The 25,590-nt window shown below is 36.5% G+C and overlaps 1 protein-coding gene across 1 annotated transcript; it reads left to right on the forward strand.

Annotated features, from left to right (window-relative positions):
- Window positions 1-18,997: 18,997 nt before the first annotated feature.
- On the forward strand, window positions 18,998-21,416 carry LOC140021223 (protein COP1 SUPPRESSOR 2-like). Its single transcript, XM_072071990.1, has 6 exons — window positions 18,998-19,076; window positions 19,342-19,408; window positions 20,594-20,667; window positions 20,908-21,065; window positions 21,172-21,233; window positions 21,315-21,416. Exons 2-6 carry the CDS (start codon window positions 19,382-19,384, stop codon window positions 21,414-21,416), a joined length of 423 nt encoding a protein of 140 aa, XP_071928091.1. The 5' UTR covers window positions 18,998-19,076; window positions 19,342-19,381.
- The last annotated feature ends 4,174 nt before the right edge of the window (window positions 21,417-25,590 follow it).

Genomic DNA, 25,590 nt, shown 5'->3' on the forward strand with positions numbered 1-25,590 from the left:
ACTTGCACTTTGGTATTACTCGAGTATACCGGAATCGAGAGTCTCTCATACTACAAGATTCCTTATAACTTTACCCAAGGCTCATTAATTTTCACGACCAAGCCCTTGCCGGCTCGATTCAATAAACTACCAATGGGGTTGAGCTCATTGATAACATTTGTAGTCGTTGGAGACTCGTCCAAACGACACCAAGTCATGTATTTCATTTCATATAACATTTCATATAACATTCCAATAACTTTTCAATAACATGCGAAACAATAAGTGAGAGTGATAAAGTACACTCTCAGTTCAATCAATTAACATTCAACATCTCAAGTTCAAATATCAAAGCCATATAATAGCACACAAGTGAGTAGTACACTCGCCAAGCTAGCAAATGTGGTTTCATGCACTTCCGTCAAAAGAATGTTGTGCACCACGGTCACGTCCTAAAACATGCAAACAAATACAATGAGACTCGATAACGAGTCATAAACCAAGGCCAAACATGACCCCAATAGGGTTCCATAAGCATATACAAACATTAAAGGAAACCAGAAATTTCGGAAATGTAACTAGCTTTGGCCCTGAAAGAAAAAAATAGTTTTTGTCCTCATTTTGCGGTAATGGCACCAATTTCACTACGATTATCGGATGAGGGTGCAAGACCCACCATTTCGAAGCTAAAAGACAGGGCTACAACATCACAGAAGGTCACTCAGCCCAGTTTTGAGTGCAAACTGGTCAAAAATGTAAGATACTACATCAAAACGTAAAACAGATTCACCAAAACGTATTCTAGCGGAAACATCATAACTCAGGCTCTCCAAGTCCAAATCCAGAAATTATAAAACCAGATGAAAGCTAAGAAACAGGGATAAATTTCATCAGAAGGCCTCAACAACCAATTCGGAAGCAATTCCAGCCAAAACAACCAATTACAGGCGCAATTCTTACATTCGGGTAAAACCAGAACAGCAATAGTAATTTCGACTTATCTCATTCTACACTACTCCGATTGACCTGAAATTTTGTAGACACCTCTAAAATGTCATTTCCTACAACTTTCATGTTTTAATACAAGGACAATTCGGCCTCTAACTAGGACCTAAAAATTCGGGCAGAATGCTCCCTCGAGAACCCTAATTTTCTGAAATTTCTTCCAAACCAGAAATTGGTTGCAATTAATCACTTTTCCCACCTCCTAGAGTCATTATATACCATTTCTAATCATCATAGATAGCCACACAATCATGCTTATATTAAAACATAAAAATACCCAAAAATAATAAAACTTCATCATTTCAACCACAAATCAATAAATAATCCATAAACTTGCATCTCATACTACCACTAAGCATGATTTAAGCATCAATTAAAGGAGGAGGGTGGTTATTCACAACTTACCTTAGAAGCAAGAGAGAGAGAGCTATTGGTCACCTTAACTTTCCAAAAAACTTCACACAACAACTCACAACACTTCCTTAAGTGGTTTTATGGAGCAAAATCAAGGTTGGATGGTTGGTTTTGATGATTTGGAACAAGATTGAAGTGTGTTCTTCCTTGTGCTTGGAGTAAGAGAGAGAGAAAGAGAGAAAGAGAGGGCCGGCCACTTCTTGATGATTTTTGAAGAATTTTTGGTCATTTTTAAGCTATTTTAACCAAATTGGTAAAAGGGTGAATAGTGTTCAAAAAGGTCAAACCACTCCTATGGTGACACTTGTCACCTTTTATTAAATGCTCGCCTACCTTGTCTCTCTTATATCAATCCACTTAGCACCCTCTACTTATCTCTTAACACCCGGTAAATTAATTCCAGTATTCAAAACTTAACCTAGTTGGCCGAATTTTTCCGAACTTTTCGCACTAGTGGGTCCCACGTCCAGTATACGCTCTTAATTTCTCAAAACCTATTTGATACTAGAAAAATCATCTAAAAATTATATCTGCCCCTTAAATTCATCTAGCAATTTTTCTAATCACGAAAATGTAGAAAACAAGCCACGGAAAATAATAAACCTAGAAAACGGGAAAAATACGGGTTCTCACACTCTCTCCCCCTTAAAAGAATTTCGCCCTCGAAATTTTACCGTCAAAATTTAAAGTAACCAATGGCCTGTACCTTCTCCGTCTTCAGAGTCAGAAGAAACAAGGTTCTTCATTCCAGTCCCTTCTCCACTTGACGGTCCAGGGTCGGTCTTGGTTGGTTGTTGGGTTCCTTTCTTTTTACGCGCTTTAATCGGGCAATGAGCAATTCGATGCTCGGCGCTCCCACCGCGCAGACATCTCCTCCCCTTTCTCCAACAATCGTTCTCAGTGTGATTGGCCTTTCCGCAATAGTCACAAGTCAAGTGGGAAGCCATCTTTTTGCTTTCCGGAGAAGTCTCCCCCTGTCCGGTTTGGCTTCTTTTGATAAATCTTTTATCTACCGCCCCCAATGTCCATGGCGGCCGGAATAACTGGTTCACTTTCTGTACTTTAGAAGGTGCCATTGCTTCGCTAGGTTCCTCACTCACGCTACCCACTGCACCCCTTTTCCATTTTTTTGAAGCTTTCACCTGCGCCTTTGCATTCTCGATTTGTTGAGCCTTCTCAAGGGCCTCCTCGGAAATCCCTTCGTATTTCCTTTTTAGCTCTAAGTTCTTATGCAAGAGCTCAATTTTCTCTGAATACTCGTGCTTCCATCGCCCTTCCCAGTATGCGACTAGTTTCTTTTGGACTTCTATTTCGTCTCGAAGAACCGCGATTTCCTTATACATCTCAACCCAACGTGCCATCTCACAGAATTGCTGGACCTCAGATGGTAGCCTGTCGACAAAACAATGGATCATAATAAAGTCTTGAATACAAGTGGCACTCTTGGTCCATGTTTGGTTCAGCTGTTGTTTCCTCCCTTTCTTCTCTTGACCCTTGGTCTCGTTTTGTTTCACTGCTATGACCGTGTCCGCGACTACGTCTCTTTTTTTTTCCCCCTCTCTCTTTTCTTTCCAAAAAGGGTACTTTAATGCATGAATGCAATAAATTGACTAAAGTAACAAAATCTATCATACCAATTACACAAATAACATATCGCACATAACACGCCATATTAAAAGACGGATAAGCAAGTACACAAATACATATCAAGTTGGACAGATAACCATGTATACAAACACATATACAAGCACATATACTAACGTCAGGTGGTCGTAATATACGGACGATCCAAAAGAAAAAGGTAAAGTCGCCCCAATATCAGTCTGTCTGGTCTCACGTCATTTACTATCCAAACTAGATGTCCATTGATCTCTTGTGCTCATTCTAGTCAGACAAAGCCTGTTCATGTTCCAAAATACAAGGCTCAAATACCTAGTTGCTTGCATCGCCTCAATTCTGGACTACTCGGGCACGAGAATCCGAAATAAGATAGTTCACATCTCGAGCTGGCCAGTCCCAAGAATAAACCATCTACAAATTGAAATTCCTGCCCGACATACTTATCTATGGTCCTTAGATACCATGAGAAAGATTAAAGACCTATAACACTTCAAGGTTCATAGCTTATGCTCGAACGAGCACTTAATCCTTTAGACACAGGCACGAAAGCAAGACCATAACACCACTTGGCCCCAAGCTCACTCCGCGCAGAGACCACGCGAAGTGGCTCTGATACCACCTGTGACAGCCCCACCTTCCCCTAAGGCGAACCAAAGGGGTTAGCGGACTGCCTGCCCAGCTCTCGCCAGGACTAACGGTGCAGTTTAGAGCGGTCTATCGCGTTCCGGAACTTACAAACGCGCGTAAACGAGGAAAAAGGGCAAAATGACCCAAAATAAAAAAATGAAATTCGGAGTCGGCCATGAATAGTAACCGACCCGTCAGAACGCAACCAAATATCAAACAAACATTCACATCTTGAACTTTAGCAATTACAATCCAAAGTGACATACAAAAGTTGTTTAAAGTGAATATATACACGGTTTGCCAAATTGAAATTGAAAACGGCCCTAAAGATACATTTAGGGTTTCACTTCATATACAATACAAAAGAAATATATATCTAGTTCATTCAGCAACCATCTATCAAGATTCATTCCAAAAAGAGTCATATTCCTGTAAGGAAAATAAAAGGAACGGTGTGAGCTAATTGCCCAGTGAGATACTATCACTTACGCAACCAAGTGCATATAAGCATCAAGCTTTCAATCAATATAATAAAAATAAGCCAAGGCACACGTCAAATATAGTGATAAAAGGATACAGATGGCTCTCTAGAGCCCTTTCCTCGTTTGCATTTCTTGATCGGACGTCATTGACTCTCCGTCAATGTTCAGAAGTACCAACCGTAGACTCCACTTTACTTCCACTCCTTCCACCTAACATACCCCCACCGGGCCCGAAATCCAAACACTTGCACTTTGGTATTACTCGAGTATACCGGAATCGAGAGTCTCTCATACTACAAGATTCCTTATAACTTTACCCAAGGCTCATTAATTTTCACGACCAAGCCCTTGCCGGCTCGATTCAATAAACTACCAATGGGGTTGAGCTCATTGATAACACTTGTAGTCGTTGGAGACTCGTCCAAACGACACCAAGTCATGTTTTTTATTTCATATAACATTTCGTATAACATTCCAATAACTTTTCAATAACATGCGAAACAATAAGTGAGAGTGATAAAGTACACTCTCACTTCAATCAATTAACATTCAACATCTCAAGTTCAAATATCAAAGCCATATAATAGCACACAAGTGAGTAGTACACTCGCCAAGCTAGCAAATGTGGTTTCATGCACTTCGGTCAAAAGAACGTTGTGCACAACGGTCACGTCCTAAAACATGCAAATAAATACAATGAGACTCGATAACGAGTCATAAACCAAGGCCAAACATGACCCCAATAGGGTACCATAAGCATATACAAACATTAAAGGAAACCAGAAATTTCGGAAATGTAACTAGCTTTGGCCCTGAAAAAAAAAACAGTTTTTGTCCTCATTTTGCTGTAATGGCACCAATTTCACTACGATTATCGGATGAGGGTGAAAGACCCACCATTTCGAAGCTAAAAGACAGGGATACAACATCGCAGAAGGTCACTCAACCCAGTTTTGAGTGTAAACTGGTCAAAAATGCAAGATACTACATCAAAACGTAAAACATATTCACCAAAACGCATTCTAGCGGAAACATCATAACTCAGGCTCTCCAAGTCCAAATCCAGAAATTCCAAAACCAGATGAAAGCTAAGAAACAGGGATAAATTTCATCAGAATGCCTCAACAACCAATTCGGAAGCAATTCCAGCCAAAACAACCAATTACAGGCGCAATTCTTACATTCGGGTAAAACCAGAACAGCAATAGTAATTTTGACTTATCTCATTCTACACTACTCCGATTGACCTGATATTTTGTAGGCACCTCTAAAATGTCATTCCCTAAAACATTTATGTTTTAAGCCAAGGCCAATTCGGCCTCTAACTAGGACCTAAAAATTCGGACAGAATGCTCCCTCAAGAACCCTAATTTTCTGAAATTTCTTCCAAACCAGAAATTGGTTGCAATTAATCACTTTTCCCACCTCCTAGAGTCATTATATACCATTTCTAATCATCATAGATAGCCACACAATCATGCTTATATTAAAACAGAAAAATCCCCAAAAATAATAAAACTTCATCATTTCAACCACAAATCAAGAAATAATCCATAAACTTGCATCTCATACTACCACTAAGCATGATTTAAGCATCAATTAAAGGAGGAGGGTGGTTCTTCACAAATTACCTTAGAAACAAGAGAGAGAGAGCTATTGGTCACCTTAACTTTCCAAAAAACTTCACACAACAACTCACCAACACTTCCTTAAGTGGTTTTATGGAGCAAAATCAAGGTTGGATGGTTGGTTTCGATGATTTGGAACAAGATTGAAGTGTGTTCTTCCTTGTGCTTGGAGTAAGAGAGAGAGAAAGAGAGAAAGAGAGGGCCGGCCACTTCTTGATGATTTTTGAAGAATTTTTGGTCATTTTTAAGCTATTTTAACCAAATTGGTAAAAGGGTGAATAGTGTTCAAAAAGGTAAAACCACTCCTATGGTGACACTTGTCACCTTTTATTAAATGCTCGCCTACCTTGTCTCTCTTATATCAATCCACTTAGCACCTCTACTTATCTCTTAACACCCGGTAAATTAATTCCAGTATTCAAAACTTAACCTAGTTGGCCGAATTTTTCCGAACTTTTCGCACTAGTGGGTCCCACGTCCAGTATACGCTCTTAATTTCTCAAAACCTATTCGATACTAGAAAAATCATCTAAAAATTATATCTGCTCCTTAAATTCATCTAGCAATTTTTCTAATCACGAAAATGCAGAAAACAAGCCACAAAAAATAATAAACCTAAAAAATGGGAAAAATACGGGTTCTCACACTCTCTCCCCCTTAAAAGAATTTCGCCCTCGAAATTTTACCTTCAAAATTTAATTTAACCAATGGCCTGTACCTTCTCCGTCTTCAGAGTCGGAAGAAACAAGGTTCTTCATTCCAGTCTCTTCTCCACTTGACAGTCCAGGGTCGGTCTTGGTTGGTAGTTGGGTTACTTTCTTTTTACGCGCTTCCATCGCCCTTCCCAGTATGCGACTAGTTTCTTTTGGACTTCTATTTCGTCTCGAAGAACCGCGATTTCCTTATACATCTCAACCCAACGTGTCATCTCACAGAATTGCTGGACCTCAGATGGTAGCCTGTCGACAAAACAATGGATCATAATAAAGTCTTGAATACAAGTGGCACTCTTGGTCCATGTTTGGTTCAGCTGTTGTTTCCTCCCTTTCTTCTCTTGACCCTTGGTCTCGTTTTGTTTCACTGCTATGACCGTGTCCGCGACTACGTCTCTTTTTTTTTTCCCCCCTCTCTCTTTTCTTTCCAAAAAGGGTACTTTAATGCATGAATGCAATAAATTGACTAAAATAACAAAATCTATCATACCAATTACACAAATAACATATCGCACATAACACGCCATATTAAAAGACGGATAAGCAAGTACACAAATACATATCAAGTTGGACAGATAACCATGTATACAAACACATATACAAGCATATATAGTAACGTCAGGTGGTCGTAATATACGGACGAACCAAAAGGAAAAGGTAAAGTCGCCCCAGTATCAGCCCGTCTGGTCTCTCACGTCATTTACTATCCAAACTAGATGTCCATTGATCTATTGTGCTCATTCTAGTCAGACAAAGCCTGTTCATGTTCCAAAATACAAGGCTCAAATACCTAGTAGCATGAATCGCCTCAATTCTGGAGTACTCGGGCACGAGAATCCGAAATAAGATAGTTCACATCTCGAGATGGCCAGTCCCAAGAGTAAACCATCTACAAATCGAAATTCCTGCCCGACATACTTATCTATGGTCCTTAGATACCATGAGAAAGATTAAAGACCTATAACACTTCAAGGTTCATAGCTTATGCTCGAACGAGCACTTAATCCTTTAGACACAGGCACGAAAGCAAGACCATAACACCACTTGGCCCCAAGCTCACTCCGCGCAGAGACCACGCGAAGTGGCTCTGATACCACCTGTGACAGCCCCACCTTCCCCTAAGGCGAACCAAAGGGGTTAGCGGACTGCCTGCCCAGCTCTCGCCAGGACTAACGGTGCAGTTTAGAGCGGTCTATCGCGTTCCGGAACTTACAAAGCGCGTAAACGAGGAAAAAGGGCAAAATGACCCAAAATAAAAAAATGAAATTCGGAGTCGGCCATGAATAGTAACTGACCCGTCAGAACGCAACCAAATATCAAACAAACATTCACATCTTGAACTTTAGCAATTACAATCCAAAGTGACATACAAAAGTTGTTTAAAGTGAATATATACACGGTTTGCCAAATTGAAATTGAAAACGGCCCTAAAGATACATTTAGGGTTTCACTTCATATACAATACAAAAGAAATATATATCTAGTTCATTCAGCAACCATCTATCAAGATTCATTCCAAAAAGAGTCATATTCCTGTAAGGAAAACAAAAGGAACGGTGTGAGCTAATTGCCCAGTGAGATACTATCACTTACGCAACCAAGTGCATATAAGCATCAAGATTTCAATCAATATAATAAAAATAAGCAAAGGTACACGTCAAATATAGTGATAAAAGGATACAGATGGCTCTCTAGAGCCCTTTCCTCGTTTGCATTTCTTGATCGGACGTCATTGACTCTGTGACGCCCCGAAAAGAATGAGTATGAGAACCCGAAAATTTTCTAATTTTCTAGTGTTTATTTTATTTAATCGCCCGCCTTTTCTACATTTTCTTTATTAGAAAAATTTCCCAGATAAAGTTTATGAGCAAAGATAGTTTTAAAATGATTTTTCTAGTATCGGTTAGTTTTTGAGAAATTAAGAGCGTATGTTGAACGTGGGACCCGCAAGTGCGGTAAATGCATTATATTTTTGACAACTTGTTGGAATTTTGTATTAAGTGATATTATTTTACAAGGTGTTAAGATATTTGTATTGGAGAGACAAAATGATAAGTTTTAAACCAAAAAGGTGACAAGTGTCACCTTGTGATTTAATCTTGGACTTTGACCATTTGACTTTACCTTTACCTTTACCAAATAAATACAAAAAATTGATCAAAATAAGCTTCATTTTGCAAGCTTCTTGGCCGAATGTTCTTGCTCAAGAAAGAAAGAAAAGCTCTCAATTTCTTCCTTCTATTTCTTGCTCAATCTTCAAATCCAACCAATAAAACTCCAAATCATTCCATAAAATCTCTTTGCTAAGTGGTCTTGAGGTTTTTTAGTGGAGTTGTTTGGAAAGCTAAGGTGATTTGTTGCTCTATCTCTTGTATGGCTAAGGTGAGTTGTGAAGAACCACTCTCCTCTCTTAATTGATGTTCAATTCATGATTGGTGGTGGTATAAGATCCACTTTTATGGATTATATCTTGGTTTTGGTTGAATTGGGGAAGTTTTATAATTATTGGGGATTTTTCTGTTTTCATATGGATATGATTATGGGGTCATGTATGATGATTGGAAATGATGTTTAATGACTCTAGGAGGTGGAAAAAGTGATTAATTACAATCAATTTCTGTTTTGGAAGAAATTTTGGAAAATTAGGGTTCTAATGGTTACATTATGCCCGAATTTATAGCTCCTAGTTATAGGCCGAATTGGCCTTGGCTTAAAACATGAAAGTTGTAGGAAATGACATTTTAGAGGTGCCTAGAAAATTTCAGATCAATCAGAGTAGTGTAGAATGAGAAAGGTCGAAATTACTATTGCTATTCTGGTTTTACCCGAATGTAAGAATTGCGCCTGTAATTGGTTGTTTTGGCTGGAATTGCTTCGGAATTAGTTGTTGAGGTCTTCTGATGAAATGTAACCCTATTTCTTAGCTTTCAACTGGTTTTGGAATTTCCAGATTTGGACTTGGATAGCCTTCTTTATGATGTTTCCGCTAGAATGCATTATGTGAATCTGTTTTTGTGATTCTGGTATAGTATCTTGCATTTTTGACCTGGTTACACTCGAAACTGGGTTCAGTGACCTTTTGTAATATTGTATCCCTATCTCTTAGCTTTGAAACGGTGTATCTTGCACCTTCATCCGACAATCTTAGTGCCTTTGGTGCCATTACCGCAAAATGATGTCCAAAACTGTTTTTCTGGTTTTGAGCTTAACTTTCATTTCCGGAATTTTTCCTAGCTTGACTTGTACTAGTACTACTTGGAGCCTGCTGAATGGCTATTGGATGAACTTGTTGTTGTGTGTGTACCTTTGGGTTGGAATGAGGAAATAATGAAGCCATGATGGCTGGAAAAGTTAGCAAATTCAGGGGAAGTGCTGTCCGAACTTTGAAGGGATTTGTTTGCATTGAGTTTGTGATCTAAGACTTGGATTTGAGCAAGGCAATGTTATATGCTGGATGATTTCTGAGCCGTGGAAGTGAGTGACCCTAAACTATTTCCAAAGTACTTGTGAAATGTTTCTTGCATTATGTACTCGATTGCATATCATGCGTGCTTGCATATGAGTTCATGACATGATTTGGCTTCAATGAGTTCTGGGAAAGTCTTGTGCTGGACACCAACGTCTCCACTCTGTTTATGGTTCATGTTCATGTTTATCTGGAGCTCAAGAAAGGGCTCCCTCTTAATGTTAATGTTAATGTTAAATGATCTATTTGAGCGTTGGGTGTTCAAGTGCTATGATTTCCCTGGCTCACGAGAGCACTAAACGAACATTTGATCTCTGAATCATGACATCATCGAAATGATCGAAATGCAACATTGTGAAATATATTTGTTTAATGATTTTACTGGTTACTCGCTGAGTTTCTAGCTCACCCCAAAAATATTTTATTCCCCTCCACAGGGCTCAAGGCGAAGGAAGGACTTGTAGTACTTGTGCACGTGACTGGATGGCCTATGTTTTGTACAATTTGGATTTGGAAATCATTTTATGTATAGTTGAGAAGTATTTCCGCTTTGCTTTTGACATGTAATTATTGGAGAATTTGATGTAATATTTGAGTTTTATTTTGTAATCTGTTTGAGGAAGTTAGTGAACGACTGAGTCCCGGCGAGAGCTGGGCAGGCGGCCCGCCGAACCCTCTGGTTCGCCTTAGGGGGAGGTGGGGCTGTCACAGACTCTCCGTCAATGTTCAAAAGTACCAACCATAGACTCCACTTTACTTCCACTCCTTCCACCTAACATACCCCTACCGGGCCCGAAATCCAAACACTTGCACTTTGGTATTACTCGAGTATACCGGAATCGAGAGTCTCTCATACTACAAGATTTCTTATAACTTTACCCAAGGCTCATTAATTTTCACGACCAAGCCCTTGCCGGCTCGATTCAATAAACTACCAATGGGGTTGAGCTCATTGATAACATTTGTAGTCGTTGGAGACTCGTCCAAACGACACCAAGTCATGTATTTCATTTCATATAACATTTCATATAACATTCCAATAACTTTTCAATAACATGCGAAACAATAAGTGAGAGTGATAAAGTACACTCTCACTTCAATCAATTAACATTCAACATCTCAAGTTCAAATATCAAAGCCATATAATAGCACACAAGTGAGTAGTACACTCGCCAAGCTAGCAAATGTGGTTTCATGCATTTCCGTCAAAAGAACATTGTGCACCACGGTCACGTCCTAAAACATGCAAACAAATACAATGAGACTCGATAACGAGTCATAAACCAAGGCCAAACATGACCCCAATAGGGTTCCATAAGCATATACAAACATTAAAGGAAACCAGAAATTTCGGAAATGTAACTAGCTTTGGCCCTGAAAAAAAAAAAACAGTTTTTGTCCTCATTTTGCTGTAATGGCACCAATTTCACTACGATTATCGGATGAGGGTACAACACCCACCATTTCGAAGCTAAAAGACAGGGCTACAACATCACAGAAGGTCACTCAACCCAGTTTTGAGTGAAAACAGGTCAAAAATGCAAGATACTACATCAAAACGTAAAATAGATTCACCAAAATGCATTCTAGCGGAAACATCATAACTCAGGCTCTCCAAGTCCAAATCCAGAAATTCCAAAGCCAGATGAAAGCTAAGAAACAGGGATAAATTTCATCAGAAGGCCTCAACAACCAATTCGGAAGCAATTCCAGCCAAAACAACCAATTACAGACGTAATTCTTACATTCGGGTAAAACCAGAACAGCAATAGTAATTTCGACTTATCTCATTCTACACTACTCCGATTGACCTGAAATTTTGTAGGCACCTCTAAAATGTCATTCCCTAAAACATTTATTTTTTAAGCCAAGGCCAATTCGGCCTCTAACTAGGACCTAAAAATTCGGGCAGAATGCTCCCTCAAGAACCCTAATTTTCTGAAATTTCTTCCAAACCAGAAATTGGTTGCAATTAATCACTTTTCCCACCTCCTAGAGTCATTATATACCATTTCTAATCATCGTAGATAGCCACACAATCATGCTTATATTAAAACAGAAAAATCCCCAAAAATAATAAAACTTCATCATTTCAACCACAAATCAAGAAATAATCCATAAACTTGCATCTCATACTACCACTAAGCATGATTTAAGCATCAATTAAAGGAGGAGGGTGGTTCTTCACAACTTACCTTAGAAACAAGAGAGGGAGAGCTATTGGTCACCTTAACTTTCCAAAAAACTTCACACAACAACTCACCAACACTTCCTTAAGTGGTTTTATGGAGCAAAATCAAGGTTGGATGGTTGGTTTTGATGATTTGGAACAAGATTGAAGTGTGTTCTTCCTTGTGCTTGGAGTGAGAGAGAGAGAAAGAGAGAAAGAGAGGGCCGGCCACTTCTTGATGATTTTTGAAGAATTTTTGGTCATTTTTAAGCTATTTTAACCAAATTGGTAAAAGGGTGAATAGTGTTCAAAAAGGTCAAACCACTCCTATGGTGACACTTGTCACCTTTTATTAAATGCTCACCTACCTTGTCTCTCTTATATCAATCCACTTAGCACCCTCTACGTATCTCTTAACACCCGGTAAATTAATTCCAGTATTCAAAACTCAACCTAGTTGGCCGAATTTTTCCGAACTTTTCACACTAGTGGGTCCCACGTCCAGTATACGCTATTAATTTCTCAAAACCTATTCGATACTAGAAAAATCCACTAAAAATTATATCTGCTCCTTAAATTCATCTAGCAATTTTTCTAATAACGAAAATGCAGAAAACAAGCCACGAAAAATAATAAACCTAGAAAATGGGAAAAATACGGGTTCTCACACTAGGTCATTAGGGTAAGCATACATCACCCTACAGGGATATCGAGGAAACCTAGTAGAAGGCGAGTAACGCACACGAGCTCCTCCACTAAGGGCTCGATTGTAAATAGGCCTAAGAGGCTCCACATGGCCATTAGCATGATCATTACCATTAGCAGCATGTCCTTCATTTCCATTCTCCATCCCTGCAAAACAACCACAATTTCCAGGTTAGAAATTTAAAGTCACTAACTCGCTCAAACATCACTCAAGATATAACTAAGGTATTTCATTCCTATTCTTAGAGGTAAAGTTTTTAATATATCTCCCAAATAGATCTCTAAACCTAAAGCTCTGATACCAAACTGTGACATCCCCACTTCTCCCAAGGGCGAACCTAAGGGTATCGGCGGGACGCCTGCCCAACTCTCACCAGGATTTGATACAATTCTAATTCAACTTAAAGGATAACAACTATAAATAAAAGTCGAAATAAAGAAAAGGGGTCGCTTCCCTACACAAGTATTCAATCTTACATCATAAGCTTCAAAATGCATCAACTTTTCCAAAATATACAGCTTCCAAGAGATGTCTAGTCAAATACATGCAAAACCCTAATTACAAGTCCATCAAATCCACTTCTCCACAATTCTTTCCATTTAGGTCATTGTTAAGGAAAACAAAGCTAATGAAGTAAGCGGATACTCGTGAGGCCAAGAAACACACATGCAATCACATAGTTCAAGTAGCAATGACACTTATGCGAGAAATAAAGCGATAACATTCAAAAAAATTTCAAAATAACATGAAACACAATTGATAAGGATACAGGAGCTCTCAGGAGCTATATTCCACTTGCTCGATCCAGTACCTCCACGAGTCGACACTCCGTCAACCGGGTAGGTTATAAGTCCGTAGAACTTCACTTACTCTTCCCCGTTCACCGTTACACCCCCTGCTCCGGGCTCGTACTTCTTTTATATAAGATGATACTACTCGAGTATGCCAAGCGAAATCTCTCCAATAGATTAAACTTATAAAATTTTCTCATGGCTCACCAAGTTTCACGACCAAGCCCATGTCGGCTCGAGTCGCAAGGTTGACCGATGAGTTTGGGCGTCCCCCAATATTATAAATTTAAGTCGAGGAGATTCACCCCAATCGACATAGGCAATCATAGCATAATTCACTATTGCAACACTTCATTTAATTCACTTAACAATTCACTTCAAGCAATTTGAATACACTTTACTTAAACGAAAACGAGTGCGATAAAGTACATACTCGACTCGACACTTTCACAATACTCAATTAATGAAAACACGTAAGCATGTAACAACATTTCATACACTTGACACTCACCAAGCCAAAACAAAAGCGAGCGAGCGAGCAAGCAATTAAGCCTTTAGGCATCCACTTCGAGATTCTCTTGAAAATCTCCTCGAGCGCCTGAATAAATAACAAGTACTTTCACTTACAACCATGTATTAACCAAGAAAGAAGGTTCACTTATTTAGACTAAATCAAAGTCTCAAAAGAGAACCTTAATCATTCAAAAATCGAGATTGAAAAGTGAGGATTTAATAACACAAGAGAAACTGATTTCCTCCATGAAATCGAGTTTAGAACGATCAATCAATATCAAAGGATAGGAAAAAGTTTCCAAAAACTCTTTTCCCAACAAGTCGGAAAATTTCAGTTTTGTGCGTCAAATTTAGAAAAATCAGATCTTGCACTCGGTAGGTCCAAAAATGGAAAACTTTATACGGTTGGAAACTAGATCCAAAGTACTAAAAGTTCCTAGAAGACATGTTTCCAAGATTCTAAACGGAAAGCATTCATTTTTCAACTCAATAGGACAGGTTTAAACCAGTCTTGGTTTTGCAGCCATCTTTGGAAATTCGGTGTAATTCACAGAAAATGAATCAACCCTTGAATTTTGTGACACAATAAGAGCTCTAACCAAGGTTTCAAAAATGATAAATGGAACTAGATTCAGAGTTTTGAGCATCGAGATATAATAGTATAAAGTCAGCTGAATTTGTACACTGTACAGAAATTTTCCAGATTTGGAGAGCCAATTTTGGGGCGTTATTTGGGTATCAAAATGGTATTGAATTTTCACCAAATTTGGTACACTTAAACCTCTATATATGGACTACCCCTGTATCAAATTTTATGGAAAAACTTACCTGAGAAGGCAGTTAACAAAATGACTCAAGTTCGTAAAATGTTTCAAGGCTAATTTGCCTTCTTGCTTTATTTCTTTTCCAAACATTTTGTACAATGAAATCAGTCCAAATTCGATCCATTTTTGAAACCAAGGTCCTAGAAACCTTTAATAAACACTTGATGATTGATTGACGTCAAAGTTTTCAAATTAAAACATCCCACAACAGACTAGACCAGTCGGCCAGCAAGAAGGAAAAGCTTTCTAGTTTTCCAGCTTTATTGCACTTTGAAAATCAGGCCACATCTCGTTCAATACAAGTTCAAATTGGGAATGATTGGTGGCGTTGGAAACTAGGTTCCAAATTCCACATTTCATCAGGAGAAAACAATTTCAAAATTAGTTCACAAGTAGTTCAAATTCAAGCCACAAGTTGCAACTCCTCATTTCCTATCAGACAGATATTCATAACAGAATAGTCAATTTTGTTGGATCACTACGGTTCACTCATTTCGAACTAGCAAATGGTTTTTATACTGTTAGAAAGCTACGAATGTCTATTTTCAATGCCCAAATAGCATTCGATTCTGACTTTTGAACAAAGAGTTATGTTCGATCAAAGGAGCACTGTTCGGCTACCTTGAACCCATTTCCAGATTTCTTTAAATTTCGAAAACTCAAGTTTTGCTCAACTAAATCAAATTATTTTTGGACGACACTTCGTACACTCAACATACAACATATAACCATCAATTTCACAGCAAAACAAGTACCAAAAATTTGAAATAATCACTGATCAACAAGGACAGATTTTCGGCTAGCTCTAGTGCACCACTTTCACTACAAGAAAATTGGTCATCAGTGACAACTTTTCTCTATGACGAAAAAAAGTTGTCACAAAAGTGGATCCTTTATTGACGATTTTCTAACTCGTCACAAACCTCTAATGGGAGCCAACTCATTTGTGACGACTTAGAAAAGTCGTCACTAGTAAATTCCCGCCAAGATTTAGCAAGAGCGCGGGAGTGTTTAGAACACACAATAGTGATGACATTAAGAACATCATCACTATTGCTTGGCCTATTTACGGACGACTTTTTGTTGTCGTCACTGATCACTAAAAAAAAAGTTATTAGTGACAACATTTTGTAGTGATGACAATAAGTCGTCACAAAAGGAGCTTCTTTAGTCGCGACACCTAAAGTTGTCACAATTGCATCAAAGCAACTAAATGTTTAGTGACGACCCGTTATTTTCGTCACAAACTACACTGCAAGAAATATGGTCATTAGTGACAACATTTTTTAGTGACGACAAAAGTCGTCACAAAACGTGGTTGTTTAGTGACGACAAGGAGAGTTGTCATACTTGCTCAAGGCAACTAAGTCTTCAGTGACGACCTTGAAAAAGTTGTCACTAAAATGATCTATATAGTGACAACTTCTAATATCGTCACTGTCACTCTACCGATTCGGATTTAGTGACAAGAATTAATCGTCACTGTTTAAAGTACTTATTTCTAAGTCACTTTCATTAATTCTACTGTGCCACCCTAACTTTTGTGATTTAGCCCAAAATGTTGTAAAAAATTCCATTAATTCCATTATGATACCTTAACTTTTACAATTTAGCCCCATATGTAGTACTCCGATTTCTTTAATTCTATTATTACTCCCTAACTTTTGTAATTTAGCCCCATATGTAATTCACTAATTTCATTAATTCTACTATGGCACTCTAACTTTTGTAATTTAACCCCCATATGTAATACACCAATTTTATTATTTCTATTATGGCACCCTAGCTTTTACAATTTAGCCCCTATTTTTTTGTTAGGAAATTGCGAATGGTATCTTGATAAACTATGCATAAATATTTTATAATTTTCTCAAACTTAAGTAATAATTTGTTATAAACTCTAAAGATATATCTTTCATTACAATAGTTGTAAGGCAGGCAGGTCTTTTTATCAATGAAATAAGAAATTTATGCCAGATTTATCCTTTGTACTACATGCCAAGTAGTATTAGCAAAGGAATAACAAAGTACTACAAAGTAATTAACAAAATAGCCTTTAGGGAGTGTAGTTTATGGGCAAATGAGCATTATCTATTCAAAGTACCAACTTTTTATGGGCATTTTACTCTCAAACATATAATTTATGATAAATTTATAAATGTTTGTAAGTAAAATTCAAAAAGTGTTACACTGATTTCTTACAAAACGAAAACTGGCAGGTTATCTTTTCAACATAAATTAATTTTTTTTTAAAAAAGAAATGGCCCATAAAGTACCAACTCTTTGTGGGTTTCCTCCATTACATGAACAAATATTCTGCTCTTTATGGGCATTTCACTCTGAATCATTTAATTTATGTTAAATACATAAATGTTTATAAGTAAAATTCAAAAAGTGTTGCACTAATAATTTTATGAAAGGGAAACTGGTAGGTTTTGTATTTAACATAAATTAAATATGTGAAAGCAAAAAAAAAAAAAGAAATTACCCATAAATCTATGTCTTGCAAATCTATACTAGTAAAATAGTTTCAAACAAAATTAAACATTAAAATAAACTGTAATTTATACACATTAAAATATCTATAATTTATACACATATTGCAACTACTACTTTGTGTTTTCTCTGTAATGAATTTTTTAACTATTGAGAACTTAAGTTTTGTCTTGCAAATCTATACTAGTACAATAGTTTTAAACATAATTAAACATTAAAATAAATGTTTCAAAAAGAACAAAAGTACATTTATCACTTGCAGTAATGTAACAAAATTTTCTCAACCATTATCAATATTTTCACAAAAGTATTAAAAACTAGCAATTGACAATATTAAAAACTAGCAATTTAATTAGTGACGACTTTTCTTGTCATTATAATCTTGAATAAATTAGTGATAACATTATGTCATCACTAAATTTTCTTTGATTTTGACTTAACAATAATGCCTTATTAATAGCATTTGATTATTTTTAATGAAAGTCTGTTATAACCATAGAATTTGACTTCCGTTATTTTCAATTAATGATGTACTTTAGTGCTGCAATTATAAAAATTTGCAGGGCTAAAATATTTGCAAATTATAAAAGTATATTTTCACTTATATGTAATTAACAAATTTTGCCACCTATATTGATGAAAATTTTGTTTTTGTACTAAAAAATAAAGAATAATACTATAGCAATAAAATCTATGCTTCAAACCAAATTAAAAATAAAAAAAAGCATGATGATTGGTCTCAAATGTTGGGAAAATGATTATTTTTATTGAAACTATGTTATAACCATATAATTTGAGTTTAATTATTTTCAATTACATGATGTTCTTTAGTGCTGCAATTATAAGAAATTAGTATAAAATATTAGCAAATTATAAAAGTACATTTTCAATTATATGAAATTAACAAATTTTGCCACCTATGTTGATGAAAATTTTTATTTTTTGCTAAAAAATAAAGAATAATACTATAGCATTAAAATCTATGGTTCAAACCATATTACAAATCCAGAAAAAAACATGATTTTTGGTATCAAATGGAGGGAAAATGAGTGAAGTCAAAATTTTGATCAAATCATAGTGAAAGTGCCGCGCAACAAAAACAATATCCAAAGCAAAGCAAAGACCAAAGCAGCGGAACACATTCTGAAAAACAAAAGCAACGGAACACTTGGTCTGAGTTAAAGCAACGGAACACTTGAGCAACACAAACTTTCACCGAGCTGAAACAAACAAGCTTCTGCACTGAGCACAAAACAGAGCTTCCGCACGGCACCTGATACTTTCACCCACACAACAAATCCGTTCTTTGGCTTCTCACTAGCATCACCATGGTTGTCCAGTATTAAAGGGCAAGGTTTTCATTGGAAAGGTTCATTTTTCTCTCTCCTATACATTTTCCCCAATTTTTCCAAATCCCTAATATTCTACAATATTTTTGCAAATTTCTGCCCAAAATCTTTTAGCAGCTCTTGATTATTAGATGCTATCATAGCTATGTTGTACTCGGAACTCCCCCCGCTCGACTCGATTCATCTAACCTGTGGCTGATTTGTTTCAAGTTCATTTCTGCAAGCGTGATTGGTCGTTGAGTTGGATGTCCGTTATTTCGAAGAGGAGTCCGCTTGATTGGTGCATCGATCAGGTTTGAGAAGCTGTCTATTCGAGTTTATTTGGCTTTATCTTTTGTTTGCCAAATTATTGAGGTCAAATACTCAAAGGTAGGAATAGGTAGGGGAAAAGAGGGAACTGTTCAAAATCATAGACGAGAATAATAAAGCGATGTATGTTGTGGTATTTGAATGTTGACCGTTGAAGGTTTGAAAATAAGAGTCCAATTGTTCACGATGGGCAGCGCAGCGCATGCTGGCAAATGTTTCGTATTTTAATTAGAAATTGAAATTTTGCAGTCGGCTCAAGGTGTTTGACTGGAAGACCCAGTCAGGTCTCATGCATAGGACAGTGGGAGCTGATCTGGTAAACTAATTTTTCTTTGTAATTGTTTTACCATTCAGATTGCCGGCTGTCTTTGTTTTGTTTCTTTTCTTTTCCTTCTTTACTGTCCTACCAACTTTTCACCATTTGTTATTTTGTTCTACAGTGCAAATTCCCAAGTGTAGACAAAAATTTAAAATTCGGATAGTTCTAAAAGCCAATGAATGAATATTTATTGAGAAGCAAGTGTCCCAAAGAGCAAAATAAGCATTCTTTAATGGTGAATTGTTTATCTGCGAATTAGTTTCCAACGAATGAATGCGAAATTGGCATTATAGTAGACCTCTTTTACTAAAAAAGAAAAGAGATAAGAAAATAGGTAAATCTTTTGGCTTTATCTTTTGTTTGCCAAACTTTTGCATGTATACTGTGGCTGCAGATTCGATTTAGTTTGTTGCCTTACTAATGCATTTGTACTTGAGATGGTTCATTTTTGCTAAAAATGTGTTTTACACCTTGGATCCCATTGCTGGTATTTGAGGAGTTTAAATTTAGTTCATATTACATTGCATTTGTTTTCTATATAATGTGACGGTCATATTCTTTATGGTAGGATAAAGGGCTGCAACAATATGGATAGGAGTTGGATGTCTATTAAGAACTACCTAGACCCCAAGTATTTAGATGGTACAGAAAATAAAGGTGGGAGATTTACAGAGGAAATAGTTTATTCTTGAGGGATTAATACTAAGAGGACAGAATTTTAATTTAAAAGTGAATATGCCCAATGTCCCTGCGGCAATGTGATGAGAAGCTATTCCTCTTGGATAAAAGGATCAATACCTTCCAAAAATAGTTAGTCGCTGCTTATGGCTGAAAACTGTATGGGGATACAGAAACAACCTTTTCATAAAGTGACGAATGGCCATAAAAACTTAGTGAAGAACTTTTTTGGTATCATACCACATACCACATACGCATAACTGTAAAAGTAAGATTTTGTAGATGATTACTGCAGCATCAATCGAAAGCAAAGAAATTGTACTATGTACTTTTTTTGCCCTAATCAAGTGCAGATTTTGTACATGGGGCGTTCAGTTTACCATCTACTTAAGGAGTTGTGGTCACTGAAATTAGTCATTTTTTCCCACTTTATTGTGTTCAATAACCTTTTAAGATTTATCTACTTAATATTCTTTTTATGAAGTGTCCTAATGTTTCCCTTAGGTTAAGAGGCGAAATTCAGAGGAAAGCTCTACGCAGTGGACTACTGGTATTGCCGAGGTTCAACTTCCCATGGAGTATGCTAATTTTCCTCACTGTGACTAGGCATATCTTAATTTGTCTTATACAACATGATGTATCTCTACTGCAAACTTTTTATTTAATTTTGGTTGGGAAAACTAAAATGTCTTGAGGTGGCATTTGTTGTCTGTGTCAAGAATAGAACATCTTAATTTCTGTTGAAACATTATACAGATAGGTTCAACTTGCAGATCTCTATGCAATAAGTTGTGCTCAAATTCTCCCATTTGTGACAGATACAAATTGAGGAATATTGAGGAAACTGAGGTTGCCAAAAAGCTCTTACAAGAAAAAAGGCTCATGGGTCGCACCAAAACTGACTCTAGTATTCCCTCAAGTTACAGTGCAGATTACTTGCAACGTGGGAAGGACTATGCCAAGAAGCTTAGGAGAGGTTTGTGGCTTACTCACTTAAAATGCTTATTTGGTTCTATGATCTGATGTTTGCCTAAGTATGTATGTATACCTGAGTATGTTTGCATGCCTGGTTGATTGCTTAGGGAATATTGCAACACTTGGCACTGATCATTTGTGCTATCCTCAGCCTCTGCCATTAGCCTCAGTATGATAGTTTTTACCCCACCTGATATCATCACTCAAAACCAAGAAGAATAATGTCAATGCCATATATGCCTCCATGAAGTGGCAAATCAAGCTTAGATTCTTTTTCAGGGAGAGGGACAAGCATGGGGAAGACTGGGGTCAATGGGTGGCAGGCAAGTTTGTGAAGGAGATGAAGGGTTAGCGAGCAGGTGAGAGAGTTTTTTCTTTTGGGGGGAGGTTTGCTGTGGGTTAGTTGAGGGTTGTAGATTGGAATGGTGGGATCTGGGGTTGGGCTGATCCATGGCTCAATTTCATTTGATTTATGGGTGTTTGATAAAACTGAAATTTGAAGGCTGAAATTTAAGTACTGACGTTGCTGATTTCATTAAGTCAAACCGGTTTGATAATCTGCTGAATTTGAGCACTGAATGAAAACTTTTATTATACATAAATTATATGGACTGGATGAGAAAATTTTATTATACACAAATTATAAAGTTTAAATATCACTCATTAATATTGTTAAACTGAAATTCCAATACGAATAGTGTATTGTGTTTATGTATGCAAATGCATGTTGGGAACAAAAATGCATGTCTATGTATAATAAGCGAGTAATGTTTGAAATAAAATATGCTAAACAACAAATGTTAGCGTGTGAGAGAGAGAGAGGAGAGACAAGTGTGCCTGAGAGAGAGAGAGAGAGTATATGTGAGAGGGAGAGAGTGTGTGTGTCAAAGAGAGAGAGAAAGTGTACGTGAGAGAGACTATATGTGTGTGCGTGTGTGTGAAAGAGAAAGAGGCTGTGTGCATGTATGAAAATGTGCTAGTTTGTGAAATAATATTTTTGATGAATAATGTTATCCTAGTTCAAACATTCAGCAAATTAAATGATTAAATTTTCACTTAAAATTTTTCAAAGAAATTAAGTGTCTCTTAATGGATTCAGATGTTGTGGAGTTTTGTTATCAAACAAACTTAATAGGAAAAACGCTTAATCCATTAAGTTTAAGTGCTTAATGGGGTTATCAAACACCACCCTTAGTTGCTCTTTCAAGCTGAACTGTTAACTTCAGTATATAAGTTGTCTGAACAAAACCAAACTAGCTTGGTTATGTGAATCGATTGTTCACTTGGGCAGTTTTCAACTATAGCAAAAAGTGCCATATTAATTAGCTCATTCTCTAGTTTGATTAGATTGGAAATGGAAAATACTCTATTACTTGATATAATATGGGATTGTGAGTGATTATAGAATAAAATCTAAATTGCGTTAAACATTTAACCTTGTTATATATGTGATATTGCCTTACGACCTCTATTTCTTTTGTTTCATGTATATTGATTTAATTTTCTGAAGATGGGATCTCATTGGAAACAAATATTGAATGATCTAGTATGACGTCTCTCATGTGTAAAGAAAGTTTAAACCTCTAGAGTTATAATATTAGTTCTACAATGATTTTCTATTCGAACTGTAGGAGCAGCAATTATAGGTATATATCTCCAAAAAGAAGGGACACCCATTTTAATATATTTTTATAAGAGGCTTAAAGTGCAAATGGTTTTGTACTTGACTCTGGATTTGTGTATTATCAATTCTGTACACGTTGCCGCATTTATTTATTTATTTTTTTTCACTTTATGGTCTGAGATGGTTCCTCACTAGACTGGCCAAAAGGTGGGGGGTCTTCAAGGGGAAGAGATAAGACAGCCGAGGAGGTGAGGTGAAGGGAGAGGAAAGAGTACCTGGCAAACCTTGAGGGAATCCAGTCTAACTTAATCCTTTTGTAGTTGGTTGAATACATTTTGATATTACACATTCAAGTGAACCTTTTTAACTCTTATACCACAAGTAGGAAACTTTCTTACGTGATTTACACATTATTGGAAGACTAGCTGTATGCGAAACTTTTGTGTTTGGACGCATACTCATTGATTGTTGTATCGTATTGTTATATAAAAGATCAGAAATTTTTTGGAAGCAGATCTGGCCGTATTTAGAATGGTAAGGAAAACTGAGGATGACCTTTGAGAAGTGAGAGAAGTAATGATTAAAATAAGCTAAAAAAGAAAAAAAGGAAATAGGTTATGCTTCGTTCATCAGGTTCCTTGTGCATAAGATTTGTACATGTGCTAAATGGTTATCTTCTGGAATATGTGCTTGTAACAGTACATATTTCTGATTTACCGATTATTCTTGTGGAGATCCTCTTAGGTTAGTTTAACTAGACATATTACCAACAATATGGTAATAGCATTTTTTGAGGCTGATGTTATGCATCATTGTGGACCATTTTTTGTTATAGTTGTGTAGTTTATGGTTATGGTTATGGCTGATCTGTAGTTTTTGGTAACTTGTGGTCACTGTGGACTGTTTTTTGGTAATAGCTGGTAATAGCATTTTTTGGGGCTGATGTTATGCATCATTGTGGACTGTTTTTTGTTATGGTTGTGTAGTTTATGGTTATGGTTATGGCTGATGTGTAGTTTTTGGTAACTTGTGGTCATTGTGGACTGTTTTTTGGTAATAGCTGGTAATAACATTTTTTGGGGCTGATGTTATCCATCATTGTGGACTATTTTTTGTTATGGTTGTGTAGTTTATGGTTATGGTTATGGGGCTGATGGTTGTGTAATAACATTTTTTGGGGCTGATGTTATGCATCATTGTTATCTGAACTTATTCTTTGGGAAATATCTAGGTATCATGTATATAGTGCTGTTAGTTTATCAATAGAGAGGTAAAAATCTGATTGTTCATCTGCAATAGTATATTATTTCCAAGTACAAGCGACAGACCATGCATGGATAGCAATCTTCTTTTTGCCTATGTAGTGACTTGAAAGAAATGAGTATAATGCAAAGGGGGCGTTTGTGAACTTTGATTGGTTTCACCTGTTTAGATGGTCTTCACTTTCACATTGTGAGGCAAATAGCTCATTCTCTTTGCACAGTTTAATCCTACAGAGGCATCGTTTCCTTCATGATTTATGAAGCATAAACTCCTAAAATCAAAGAGGGCTAGTACCTCCTGTATTCACACCTCGTACAATAAGTTGCTTTCTGTGTTTTAATATATAAACAACCAAAAGCATAAAGATTAAACAATAATTACTGTGGGAGTCCAATTTAATTGTTCAATAAGTTGAGCTATTTAAAGAAGAAGAAAGAAAATAAAAAAAAACTGTTTTAGAGAGCTCTTTAGTTGAGCTTATGCAGTGTTGTATTTGTATAGATTGGACTGTGATTTCTAACTTCTTGCTGGTGTTGTAATATGTGGGCCCAAATTATATGAGGTTCTTAATGAATTGTAATTTTTGTCTTAATAATCTAAGTCTCATTACTTGTTCTTTATTATTGTACTCCTCCCCTTACCTACTTCTTTTACTCTTTTATGACAGATAAATGCTATTCATACTAGCTTTTGGAAGATATCTATGGTTATGGTTGAAGAATGTTGAAGACAAAATTGCCTTTTGCTTATGGAGTTGTTCATTTAGATGTTCTTCAATTTCTTAAACTGTGATTGCTTTTGTAAATGTACCTTATGTACAAGTGATATTTTGGACAAACGTTATTTTTGTAGGCATTAGTTGGGTAATGTACACTTGAATTTGGCATTTGAGAATGCTATATTATTACCATGTAATCTAATGCAAATACTTTTGGTTATCAATCGTTCATGTTTATTTGTATGGTTTGTTTAAAATCAATGATTTAGCAATGATTACAGGCCAAATTATGACTATTAAGCTATTGAGAAATTATCTAATGACAAAAAAAAGTTGTCACAAAATAGAAAATAAAAACTCCTTGTCACAACAGAGACTGTCACTAAATTTAAGCTACATTTGTGACGACAATTGTTGTCAGTAAAATAGTTATATACAATGGCTTTCGGTGCTTTTTAGTGACGACCTTAAGTAGAGCATTTTTGACAAAAGGTCAATTCGTCAATAAAACACTTCCGGATTGTTGTCACTAATGACAACTATTTAGTGACGACAATAGTTGTCATTAGTGACGACAATCTGGAAGTGTTTTATTGACGACTTGATCTTTTGTCAAAAATGCTCTACTTAAAGTCGTCACTAATGAGAACTATTTAGTGACGACATTTTAGGTCGTCACTGTTTACTTTTACCGACGGGGATTTAGTGACGACTTTGTGACGATCAAAAAGTCGTCAATAAAAGGTATTTGTGACGATATTTGTATGTTCTGTGATGACTTTGTGTTGTCACTGATGAACAATTTTCTTGTAGTGTTTCCTTTGATTTTTCCTTCATTTTCTAACCGTATTCATCCCACTTAACACGTAAACAACATTAATCAAGCATTTAATCCTCAAGGCAGCTATCTACAGGCATCAT

This window comes from Coffea arabica, chromosome 11e (genome assembly GCF_036785885.1).
Source record: "Coffea arabica cultivar ET-39 chromosome 11e, Coffea Arabica ET-39 HiFi, whole genome shotgun sequence".
Classification (NCBI taxonomy): domain Eukaryota; kingdom Viridiplantae; phylum Streptophyta; class Magnoliopsida; order Gentianales; family Rubiaceae; genus Coffea; species Coffea arabica.